General features: G+C 35.7%; 1 protein-coding gene across 1 annotated transcript; it reads left to right on the forward strand.

The window, feature by feature from the left end:
- The first annotated feature begins 5,286 nt into the window (after positions 1-5,286).
- LOC122309630 (glycerol-3-phosphate acyltransferase RAM2-like) lies at positions 5,287-7,663 on the forward strand. Its single transcript, XM_043123159.1, has 2 exons — positions 5,287-6,061; positions 6,600-7,663. Exons 1-2 carry the CDS (start codon positions 5,450-5,452, stop codon positions 7,497-7,499), a joined length of 1,512 nt encoding a protein of 503 aa, XP_042979093.1. The 5' UTR covers positions 5,287-5,449; the 3' UTR covers positions 7,500-7,663.
- The last annotated feature ends 6,205 nt before the right edge of the window (positions 7,664-13,868 follow it).

Consider the following 13,868-nt stretch of genomic DNA (forward strand, 5'->3'; position numbering starts at 1 on the left):
AAGATAAAACCGTAAGTACGAAAATAATTCAAATAGTAGGAAAGTAATGCACAAGAATGAATAACAATATTTCATAATTTACTATTTAGCAGCTTTCGGTTAGAAGAATCTAGATCATGTCAATTCTAAGTAGGAAAAGAAAATGGACAAGGCAAATACACTTGAATAAATAATAGGTAACATAAGTTAAACTCTTCATTCTCGAACCTTAATTTAAAAAAAAAAAAACTTATGGGCAAAAGATAAAAAATCATTGGAAGCATCATATAAGTAGAACCATACATTCCAAAATGAAAAATGTAGCATCCTCTATTTTAATAGAACCCGCCATTACTTAGAACCAGCTCAAGTACAAAACCTAGGGAAGCCAGGAACACAAGGTAAAACCAACCTAGGAGCACAAATGATCGAGTAGAACCAGCTATCAGAACCAAATATGCAACCACAACCACATAAGGGAAAATGACATATAATGAATGAATCACAACCAAGATTGACTAAAACAAGAGAAAAATCCAGTTAAGGGACACAAGAAATGCCCATTCGGGCATTAGTCACGACAACCTCCTATGTATGTGGCCATAAGTCAATAGAGATAGGGAGAGGCATGATAGTACCTATATTCTGGCGCATGGAATTGGCCACATTGAAGGTGTAGTGGCAGTGGAAGGCATCACCGATGGGTGGGGTAGACCAATCTATGATTTTTGCACAAGGGGGGTTATAGTACATGCAAGTGTACGAGGGGGAGAGAGGAACTACTTGGGGCTTACCTAGAGGCATGAGGGGGGCGTCTCAGGTGGTCTGTATGGTGGCATTGGAGTTGCGACACTGGTGGTGGCAATACCCTTAACTGATAAAAGTCAACCATTTTCTACCAATTGTCCAAAACAGGTGGAGAGAGAGAGAGAGAGAGAGAGAGAGAGAGAGAGAGAGAGAGAGAGAGTCAAGGAGATATGGAGGGAGAGAGACTCACTTGTAATGGAGGTGTCGAATGGTGCTGATGGGTAAAATTGCAACAAAGATGATGCGGGGTAGAGAGTGCGGGGAGCACTGAATTTTATTTTTGAATTTGAAATGTTTCGATAGTCTGCATTGTTATTTTAGCAGTTATTTTAGATGTTTTAAAAAAGGAAAAAAAACTAAGCTGCCACATCATGAGAGGTAAACAAGTTGTAGACGGGAGGCAGGCGTATCATTATCCAAAAATATTTTTATTTTATGAACACAAAAAAGTATTGAATGAATGCTTTGCCTTACGAATTGGTTGGAACTTAGGTCCAAAGAGCATTAATTTGAAAAAATTGGAAGGGTTGAGGCTGTTTGAAGATGACCCATTTTGATTCCAAAGAAGGTGGACAGATACGTCACGAATTTGGATTCATTTGAAATGAATAAATATTTTAGTGATAAAGATATTTTTAAAAATAAATTTATAAATTAACCTAATGTGATATATTATATTATAAAATTATTTTTATTATAAAACAGATATAACATATCGTATTAATTAAGTTATATCAACTTGTGAATTTATTTTTGTGAAATCTTTTTATGCTTAAAGCACTTATCTTTAATAAATTGATACTTCAAATTGATTTAATGACATTAATTGTGTATATGATGTGTTTCAAATAATTTACTTCAACAATTATAAATATTATAGAATTTATTTTATATATTATCTTTAATTTAATATTTTAAGTCTTAAAAAGACTGAACAAAAAAACTTGAAGAAAATTTAAATTTGGTGAATTGTTCGACTGATTGGTTGTTTGGTGTTTTTTTTTCTAATTTAAATATTTAATTTTAGTTGCAGTAATCTAACCATTATAACTAGGATCACAACTAGAAGCTGTCAAAGTATAAACCTTGTCATTGGTTGACACATCAAAACTTTCCAAGTGATCTGAAAAAAACCGAGTAATAATAAAAGCATTTGACTGACACATTATCATCATCATCTTAATCAATTTTTACCTTTTTAAGTTCAAAATTTTCCTTTCAATATATGAAAATTTGTTGGGATAATTTATTTATAATTAATGTTACTCATCATCATCTCAAGATATGTCATTATATTAATGTGTATGGTCTGGACCATGCTACTCAATCCATCATTCGGCCACTTCAATTCTTTATTTTTACATGTAGCATAAACAATTTGAAATGCAAAAACAAAATGCGGGAATCAAACCGTGGATTGAATATATTATCCATCTACTTGGTCCCAACTTAATTAATTTATGACTAATGTATTAGGGTATAAGTCAACCTGATATATGGATTACGTTACACGTGTAATATGCAAGATGTAGGCCACGCATAGTGGCGTGGAGCAAGCCATTTCTTGGATACGTAAAACTGAATATCAATGGAAGTTGTAAGGGTAATCTGGGTTCTTGTGGCGGGAGGCTAGGATGAATTTGGTAATGTTAAATGTGTCTTCGCAACTTGCTTTGGCCAGGAGCGAATAACGAGGCCAAACTTTGTGCTCTTCATGCGGGAGTAGTTTTTTTTGTAAAGAATTGAGTTTTTTTAATTTGGAAATTGGACGGGATTCTAAAATAGTAGTTGATTGCATTCTTTTTTATAATTGTATGGTTTGATATCTTTGGGAGTTTTGGGAAGAGATAGTTAAGGCACTTTATGGTGTTTACTTCACTATTAGACATCAATATGGGGAAGCAAATCAAGTTTTTGGTTTTTGGCTTTACAAGGTGAAGCAGGTTTGAGATGTAAATAGAGATGTAAAAAGAAATCGATAAACTAGTAAATCGGACCGGACCCATCGGTCCTGAGTTTGATTTGGCTTGGTATTGGTTTTATTTCTTTTTTAACTGGTCAAAATCGATTCAGTTTTCATTTTTTTTTTTCTAAAATCGGACCGGATCAGACTGGACTGGTTTATATATATTTTAATTTTTTATATTGTATATAATATTTATATATAATGTATAACTCTATATAAAATAGTTTTATATTATATGATAAATTACTAATTAATATAATATTAAATTTTAAAATCTTATATCATTTTATTTATTGCATTAATAGTTATACTAATACCAAATTACTATATATTATAATATGCTATAATATATTATTATATTATATATTATATTAATATATCATTATAGTCTATAATATAATTATAATATACTATAATATATTATCACTATAGTATTATATACTATAATATACTATATTATAGATAAACTATATAATATATAATATAGTGCATTAAAACCAGATCGGAAATCAATAATCTGGATTACCGTTTTAGTAACCAATTTGTAATCGGTTTTGAAAAATACAAAACCAGTATATACCAGTTCAGTCCTAAATTTTGTATAAAATCAGACCGAACAGGACGGATTACACTCCTTGATGTAGTATGAGGAGGGGGGGCTACTCCCATGCATTTGAGGGGTTTTCTCTAAATTGATAAAATTGGCCAACCTAGCATTAAACCTTAATTTGTTTATGTTCTGGGTTTTGTGGCTAGTTTGTTGTTCTTTTATAGGTGTTATTGGTTTGATTGGCTACTGTTATTTTGTTTAAGGTTTTCCTCCGCTGTAAATTAAATTAGTATTTTTCTCAATAAAGTTTTGGACATGTCGTCCCCATTAACCAACCAACCCCCCCCCCCCCCCCCCCCCCCCCCCCCCCCCCCCCCCCCCAAACAACAAAAAAGAAAAAGAGTGAGTTATATTAGTTAATTATCATTGAATATGTATAAATAGAGACTTAATTCATGTAATATATTACTGAAGTAATACGATACAGGACTGAAGTTCTTCTTCCTTCTGTTTTCATTTATCTATTTCTTGTACAATCAAGATTCTCTGCTATGGTATCAGAGCAATAAACTCTGATGACTTACGCATCAAAATCTGTTATGGCTTCATCAAATCCTGTGTTTTGCTTCATCAAAGGACCAATTAGCCAACATACTTACCAAGCCTTTAGTTTACTCTCGTTTTCATTCATTAAGAATGAGCCTCACTGTAATTGACACATCGTTAGGCTCGTGGGGGCGTATTGAGCAAGCTGCACTGTCTTCCACTTCGAAGACCACCTCAGCTGCTTCACCAAACGGCATCACCACCTCAGCTGCTGATCATCACTGTCCTACCACATCAGCTTCTGTTCTAAAACCTTGTGGAATAACTTAGAATAGGCTTGGTATGTGCTCTCTTGGCACGTTTGTATTATTCTGGCAGATACCATAACCAACTCTGCTGTAATGGGTAGCCCACACCAACTACTTGTAAAAATATCAGAGTTTGTTAGGATCCTTCTTGTATAAAAATACGACATGTACACAGCAAATTCAATCAAGGAGAATTACATTTTATTTTCCTCATCTTCAATATTCTATCATATAGGAACTAAATTTTATTCCAGACCGAATTAAGATTAAAGGTTTTCTAATGATCTAGCACCCAAATGCGGGGAAATTGAAATATTATACCTTAAAATACTCGAATATATACTTAAGAATTCATTAACTCATTAGATTTAGGGATGAAAATTCATATTATTTTGGAGTTCCAATCATGTCAAGTCGAGTTCACGTCCATTTAATTCAACGATCAGTTATATCCTTCAAGTACTAGATCTAATAATATGTTATTTTCATGTATTGGATACGGTTAGTATTATGTCTCTGGTTTAAACCACTTCAAATCGTAAACAAATAAACTCAAATTCATTCCATAAAACAAGCACTTCAAAATCCTCAAGCTAATTAATTTGTTATTTCGTGGACTCAGATGACAGATTCAAGTTGGGTTTGCGAATTATGATAAAAATTACAAACCCTTTTGTAATTACAAGAAACCCACTACGACAGACATTAGCCGATAATAACAAGATGACTAAAACTTATTCAATAGGGAAAAGAGATTTTGTAATCTAATTAAGCACTTAATGTGGAGAAATAAATTAAAATACCTTAAACCTCATTCTTGTGCAGGTAATATCTTCCACGCGCGAGCGAGGTGGCATGGGAGGGAGAGACATTGCAAAGCTCAAACTAAGAAAAACAATAAATGGCGGAATAAACCATGACATAATTAATTAGTCAATCACGCAAACCACATCATTTTGCTAATTCTCCTTTGAAAACAAGGATGTCCAACGTCTCTTGGATATACAAGAAGCTGCCTAGCTAGCTTGTTCTTAAAATAATCTGTTTCCAGAACCATTGTTTTCATAAACAGTTCTCTCTCTCTCTCTCTCTCTCTCTCTCTCTCTCTCTCTCTCTCTCTCTCTCTCTCTCTCTCTCTCTCTCTCTCTCTCTCTCTCTCTCTCTCTCTCTCACTCACATATTCTAATTCTAATTCTATATATTTACTGAAAATCATAGACGTGAAATCAACCTCTGCAACTGCAAGGGCTCCATCAGAAGTTAGGGTCTCTCTCCTTCAGCTTTTAAGTCAACATGGCTGATGCTACCTTCCCAACCGTGGACAAATGCGCGTCAATCGGCCGAGAACAGCACACAGTGGTAGCTGACATGGATGGAACCTTGCTTAGAGGCCGTAGCTCTTTCCCTTACTTTGCTATTCTGGCCTTCGAGGTTGGTGGAGTTCTGAGGCTCCTGTTCTTGCTCTTAGCTTCTCCACTCGCCGGACTTCTCTATTACTTTGTCTCAGAGTCTGCGGGGATTAAAGTTCTCATCTTTGCAACATTTGCCGGCGTGAGAGTATCGGAAATCGAGTCGGTGGCTCGTGCTGTGCTGCCAAAATTTTACTCGAGCGACCTCCACCCAGTAACATGGCGCGTCTTTTCTGCATGCGGACAACGGTACGTCCTCACTGCGAATCCAAGAATCATGGTGGAAGCGTTTCTGAAAGATTTCTTGGGAGCTGATTCGGTTTTGGGGACAGAGGTAGCAACTTACAGGGGAAGAGCGACCGGGTTTGTTCGTGAGCCAGGGATTCTTGTAGGGAAGAACAAGGCAGATGCTCTAAATAAAACTTTTGTAAAAACTCAGCCTGATATAGGCCTCGGGGATAGGCGTACCGATGCTCCCTTTATGTCACTGTGCAAGGTTTGGCGCTATACAAGACTCCAAATACAGCACACTATTTTATGCAATTATAACTTCAAAAATCAAATTATCACGTACGTTTCATTTTATTTTCTTTCCTCTTGTGAGTTGTGAACTTGCATGGCAATAAACAGATTAATTACATAAGAGAATAATATCAATATGCATGGTCCCTCAAACTAATACCATCTAATTCCTTCAAAGTATCGATTTTGACGATCGATCACCGGCCTTGAAGTTATCAAAATATTTAAATCTACCCTATATTAAAAATTTAGCAAAAATACCATTCATTAAGAATTAAAAAATTCAAAATAATTATCAAATTTTTGGGTTTTTTTTTCTATTTTTTTATTTAGTATTACTATATTATTATTAATGCAAATTTTTTATAGTTCCGGTGTACGTAATTATCATAATCGATACATAGTTTAGGGAGTAATTACTCGATTATCTGTATTTTTTTGAATAATTAAATAACAAAAATTCTATATAGATTAACTTTATAGTTGACTTACGATTGAATATACGTACGCAGGAGGCTTACATAGTGCCGCCCAAGCCAGACGTAAAGGCCGTGACCAGTGACAAGCTCCCCAAGCCCATAGTCTTCCACGATGGCCGCCTGGTCCAAAAGCCGACTCCACTCATTGCACTGCTCACCATTCTCTGGATCCCCGTAGGCTTCGTCCTTGCCTGTTTACGAATCGCCGCCGGAGCCCTCCTCCCAATGCCCCTTGTCTACTACGCTTTCTGGGCACTGGGCGTACGTGTCACCATTAAAGGCACCCCTCCTCCTCCAGTCAAGAAATCCACAGGCCAGTCCGGCGTCCTCTTCATTTGCTCCCACCGAACCCTCCTCGACCCCATTTTCCTCTCCACCGCCCTCGGCCGCCCTATCCCTGCAGTCACCTATTCCGTCTCCCGATTCTCCGAGATAATCTCACCCATCAAGACAGTCCGGCTCAGTCGTGACCGACTCGCAGACGCAGCCATGATAAAGAAACTTTTGGAAGAAGGCGACCTGGCAATATGCCCCGAGGGAACGACTTGCCGGGAACCATTCCTGCTGAGGTTCTCAGCTTTGTTTGCCGAACTGACGGACCAGCTTGTACCGGTAGCCATGGTGAACCGGATGAGTATGTTTCACGGAACCACAGCTCGAGGGTGGAAAGGGATGGACCCATTTTACTTCTTCATGAATCCTAGCCCGGCATACGAGGTAAAGTTTTTGAACAAGCTGCCATTGGAGCTAACCTGCAGTTCTGGGAAGTCCAGCCACGAGGTAGCGAATTACATACAGAGGGTGATCGCCGCAACTCTTTCCTATGAATGTACCAGCTTCACCAGGAAAGATAAGTACCGAGCCCTTGCTGGTAACGACGGGACTGTGGTTGAGAAGCCAGCACTTAAGGCAAACAAAGTCATGGGATGCTAAAATAAGATTGGAGAATGCTCGAGTGTTTTACAAACTTTACCTTCTGCGTCCGCTGTCCAAACCTCTTGGTTCTATTTTTAATTTAATTTTTAAAATTAACAGTTGAAGAATATGTCTATGCACGATCGAGGTGTGCATGTGCATGTGGACAGAAGGTATATAAATAATAGAAAATGGTATAGTCACCGCTTGGGAGCTACCGCTCACCTTTTTTTATTTTTTTTTCCTTTGTGATTAAAAAAATATTTTTTTAATAATATTATAAATATTTTTAAAAAAAATTAAAAGTATTAAAAAAATAAATAGAAAAAATAGAAAGATAATAAAAACTTACTTATACCTAACGGTAACTCCAATGCTGAGAACGGTGGACGTAGCAAGATCCATAAATAATATACACTACATCGTTCGGGGAAATTAAGAAATGGTTGATGAAGTAGTTGATTTTCACAAATTATTGCCTGGTGTAATATTATCATAATTTCTTGCATCGGGCTTTATAACATGCATGATGGCCGTAATATATATATTTCTGAAAAAGTACTAGAAAATAAAAGAAATTTTCAAGAAAAAAAAGTTGGTGTCATATATGTTAGTATTTATTAATATTTATTAATCATATATAAAATGTTAAAGGGATCATTTAATTTTAATTTTATTAATTTAATTAAATTTTTGTATTAATCTTTTATCAAAAAATGAAAAAAATATTCATGGACAAAATGGAGTTGAATGGACCGACTGACCAATAACTAATGGTTCAGTCCAACAAAAATGATCGATCGAAATTTTCACTCTGTTATCCCCTAGATCGGATCCAGACCAATTAAGACCTAATAGAACAAAGTCAAATTGAAATGACAATTTGACATATTTTTTTGAACCCATGTCTTTAGCAATAGATTAAAAGAATAATAATATATGTACCATTTTCGTTATCATCTTTTGTATAATTATATTTTAAAATAAAAATATTTATGTAAAGTGATATTATTTTTATAAATTAATTTATACAACTATCCCTAATTTAAAATCTAATTATATGAAAAATTATAAAAAAAAATTGTATGTTATAGTTTTCAAAATTAAAAACTACTATTTTCTCTCTTAATATGAATTCATAACGTTGCACCGGAACCCATTTTCATCCTCTCACACTACAACAAAAATAGCTTTTAGTGACAAATGAAACTGTCACAAGAAATGGGAAAAACGTCACGAAATACATTTGGTGACGGTCAGAAACCGTCACCACCACTGTCACGTAATGTGCGTCACGGATTACATTTAGTGACAGTTTACTGTACAAGCGTCACTAAAAATATTTTTAGTTACGGTTGGGGATGTGCCATTTGAAATAACGTTCAAACGTATTATTTTCTGTGACGGTTAGAATCTGTCACAGAAACTTACGTTCGACATTCGAACGTAAAATGAACGAACTGACATCCGAACGAGAAAATGTAACATTTGTTGATTATAGTTCGAACGTATTGGATAAATGTTCGAACGTTTATACGTGCGAACGTTACGTTCGAATTTACAATCCAACGTAAACTAAATAATGTTCGAACGTTTGTATCCTAACGTTCGGACGTTAATTCGAATGTTAAGAGAGTAGAGTTTGAACGCAAAGTGTACGTTCAGATGTTTGGAACGTTAAACTTTTTTTACATTCGAACTTTTTGTTAATTTGGAGTAAAAACGTTCGAACGTTTTGTTACAATTTTGTATGGTTACGTTCGAACATATTTTCAAACGTGTAATACTGTTAAAACGTATTTTATTTACATTCGAACGTACATATCAGAAATGTTAAACTCATCCACTTAATAAACATACCAATTGTTTTATATTACATTACATATTTCACAACCAACATTGGTTGAAACTGTTTTTAAATTAGATATTAAAAACGTAATACACAAATAAAATTCATTTCTTTTTCTTTCCTCGCCCAGCATGATTCTGTTGCAATGACATAACACGCTCCATTTGCAGCATCATCTCCCGCTGCACTTGCTCTTGGACCTCACTACGTATTCTTTCCTTCTAGTCTCTTTGTTGGTCCTGCAAACGCGTCTCTAAATGAGACTGTCACTCTAAGAGGGACTCAAACTCTTGCTGTCTAGACCTCATATACTCATTCTCGCGTCGTGCAGCTTCTAAATCTTTGATAAAATTATTAATTTGAGATGTCAATGAGGTTGAGGAAGATGAACCGGAATGCTTGAAAGATTGTCCCAAAGCTCTTGCCATATTAGAGTTGGGCCCAAGCATCTGTGTAAAAATGTCTAAGTCACTAGGAGAGGATTCGCCAAATGCTGACTGCATCTCCATCATTTTTCCCTGAAGTTTGAAAGATCAAAACACACAATAAGTAACATATTAAAAGAAATACAAATAAAAAATAATTTAATCACATGTTACATAATTTATTTAACAAAAGGAACACCACTTACATAATTAATTGCAGTTGCAGGATCCATCCACTCACTATGCTCATTAGTGTGAGCAGCAGCATAGATATGAACGAGGAAAAAGTTTTCAGGATCATCACGTTTCTAAGAAAACGACATTAGCAATTTGAAAAAGACAGTGTTGGGACTTATATAAAAGAATAATAAGAGAAAATATGAATTATTGTGTTTATTAATTACTATTTTTTCAGCAAGATGATGGAATGATCTTGAACCAGTACGATGGTGAATAGTCAGAGCAGATCTATTATTTGCATTTATAGAACTTAAGTACTACAAAAATAATTCCCACCGTTAATTGTAATATATGTATATACATATAATATAAACAACAAATATAAATATAAATAATTATAGGAAATAAATATAGAATACCTGATATTCTGGAGAGGCAAAAAGATCACAACACTTTATCTAATCGTCTAATTTCATCTGCTGGAAAGGGCACTGTGCAGCCTCTTCAAACGTCTCAAACTTCTTGAAGTGGTCGTGATATCGTCCCTTGTGACATCGGAATAGTGTAGCCATTAACTCATTCACAGTTCTCAAATCCTCGCTACGACCAAAGTCGATGTCAAATTCATCCTAATTATAAATTAATTACGTTAAAAATATGATAAACTAATCTAGGTGAAAAAAATGATATAATAAGTAAACTCACCAGCACACGACTCCGAATGTGTTCCTTAATCTCATTCGGCACATCTCTCCAGGAGCGCAGATAAAATAGAGCGTAAGCTCAAACTACTGTGCCAATATAGGAGGAAAGCGCTGCTGCACTATCATTTACTCCTCCAGTGGAATTATCAGGAATTGTGATTTTCAATTACCATGCCTTCGATTTTTCTCAAGTGAGATGCTGCGTGTATAGCCACGATCGCGACGAGCAGATGCATCAACTAATAGATGATAGTATAATTTTTAAGATTATATATATTATTTATTGAAACAAAAATATTAATTATATATAGTATTAATGTAAACATTCCTTACTGGTAGGTGTCGACTGTGCATCGTTCTCTGTAATGTTAACTTCATCTTCGGGAATGGACTCCTCAGGTGAGGAGTCCTCAATGGGCTCAGGACTTAGACTCGATGGAGTAGGCACATTTCTTCTTTGTCTTTTTGGCGGCATACTTGGAAATGATTATATATAATAAAAAAATATAATTAGAATAAATTTATTATTATTATAAAATTCTAAAATGGCTGTATATGAATAAACTTTTTAGTACTTTTAGTCTTTATCTTCGGATGTATTTTCCATATTTGTTTCAGAATCTCTCTCTATAACATCTTCGTCATCATCATCAAGCTCTTCTTCGTCATCCTTATCCACTTCCCCCCCGGATTCTTGTTCGTCTTCTTCTTCTGACTCTTCTTCCGTACTTTTCTCACTTTCTTCAATTGAATGATAATTTAATGAAGACGGGTCGAGATGGATGAGTAGGACGTCATCTCTACATAAGGGGAGCAACTCAAGTGCACCGAGGTCAACAAATAAGTTAATATCCCCTCCTCCATTTTCCTGGTAGGCCTCTACATTTGGAGTGTCATCTTCATCTCCACTATTGTCGTAATCTGCACTAGTTCCTACTTCATATATATTTCAAGGGACAAATTTTTGTACAACTCGCCAAGTTATCTCTCCACTATCTTCATCAGCACTTTTCATTGGATCAATCAAGTAATAGATTTGAGTAGCTTGACAAGCCAGTACGAATGGATCATCTTCGTACCATTTAGATACAGTATTGACACTCGTAAAATGATTATCCCTAAATATCGAATCCCGACCACCGCCTAGATCCCACCAATCACATTTAAAGACATATGTTATAGACCTACCCAGATATTTCAATCCGATAATATCACGAATGGCACCATAATAATCAATATCATCTGTTCCATGACTCTCCTCGACCAAGACACTACAGTTTTGAGTCTTTCTATTATGTTCATGGTCCAGAGTATGGAATCTATAACCTCGAACCGTGCATGCAGTGTATCGAAGTGCTCTATTTGATGGACCACGGGCCAATGCATACAATTCAAAAGAGACTGATCCGGGATCACGAGCACGTTGTTCCAATATCTGACAATTTAAATAATGTCATTTATTAAATATTAGCTAGAGTTAAAACTTTCATCATGTAACATATACTATAGAGTTTAGTTCATACACGTTGTTCAAACCATCTAGAAAATTCTGACACGTATCTTGCCACTATATCCTCTACGCCTTCCATCTTAAGTTTGTCCATGTGCTCACTGTATAAAATAATTTATCAAATTATTTTACATAACAAAAGTTATAGTTAACCTTATTATCTTTAGAATTATTTAAACCTTGTACAACGACATACCTGAGATAGTGATCAATCTCCTAACAATTATTTAGCACATACCACCGAACTTTACCCAACTCTGTATCAAGTAAATCGTAACCCGTTTGTGCACCCAAAGGTCATACATTCTGAGAAAACACTGATAGCTCACGAGGAGGCAGAGCAGCAAGATCAGCATTTCGTTCTTGACGAATAAATCGTGTCTCAACACCACGAATATATAAAGAGCAAAATGTTAACCATTCATCGTGTATATAGGCCTCTGCTATTGAACCCTCAACTCTGGCTTTATTCCCAACAGTGCACTTCAGTCGACCTAAATATCTTTCAACTGGATACATCCAACGGAACTATACCGGTCCACCCAACATTATCTCCCGGGGTAAATGTACTGCTAAATGGATCATGACATCAAAAAATGACGGTGGAAAGATTTGCTCAAATTTACATAGTATAGTAGCAATGTCTTTTTCTAGTTTCTGCATCATATCTCGATTCACTACCCGAGCACACAAATCCTTAAAAAACATACACAGTTCGGTTATGGTAACACGTACAGCAGATGTTAGCTTCCCACAAATTCCCACCGGTAATAACTTCTACAAAAATATGTGACAGTCATGACTTTTCAATCCGCCAATTTTCCAGTCATCAGGGCTTACGCATCTACTGATATTTGAAGCATAACCATCTAATAACTTCACACCTTGCAACCATTTGCAAAAGTCCATCCTCTCCTCCCTTGTCATTGTAAAACATGCATGCGGCATGACCACCCTCTCACCTTCCACTCATAAATGCAGATTATGTTTAATTCATATTCTCTCAAGATCTTTCATTGTCTTAATCGTATTTTTCGTCTTTTTATTGATGCTCATCAATGTACCCAGTATATTATCACAAATATTATTCTCTATATGCATTACATCCAAACTATGTCGCAACATGCAGGACGACCAATACGGCAACTCAAAAAAAACTACGCTTTGTCCAATTCAATTCTGCTACGCCTCGTTTTCTCTTGTTCTTTCCCCGACCTTTGCCAAAATTATTCACTGCCACATGTACCAATTGTTCTAGGATCTCTTCCCCAGACAACTCATTTGACGCAATTCTATCTTCTACTCGTCCATCAAACTTAGCAGATTCTGTTCTCCATGCATGATTTGTTGGTAGATAATGTCGATGACCCATGAAACACAACTTTTGAGAATATTTTAACCACTCACTAGTAGTTTCTTTATTACATGTCGGACACGCTAACTTTCCTTTAGTACTCCAGCCAGAAAGATTCTCATATGCTAGAAAGTCATTTATCATCCACATTACCGCAGCATGCATCTGAAAAGTTGTTGATGTGGATGCATCATAAGTTCTAACGCCTGCTTCCCATAACTCTTTCAACTCTTCAATCAACGGCTGCAAATATACATCAATGTCATTCCCAGGTGATCTCGGGCCGGGGATAAGCAAAGTTAACAAAAAGTTGGGCGCCTTCATGCACCTCCATGGTGGAAGATTGTACGAAATCAACACTACAG

This window comes from Carya illinoinensis, chromosome 5 (assembly GCF_018687715.1).
Source record: "Carya illinoinensis cultivar Pawnee chromosome 5, C.illinoinensisPawnee_v1, whole genome shotgun sequence".
NCBI classification, from domain to species: Eukaryota; Viridiplantae; Streptophyta; class Magnoliopsida; order Fagales; family Juglandaceae; genus Carya; species Carya illinoinensis.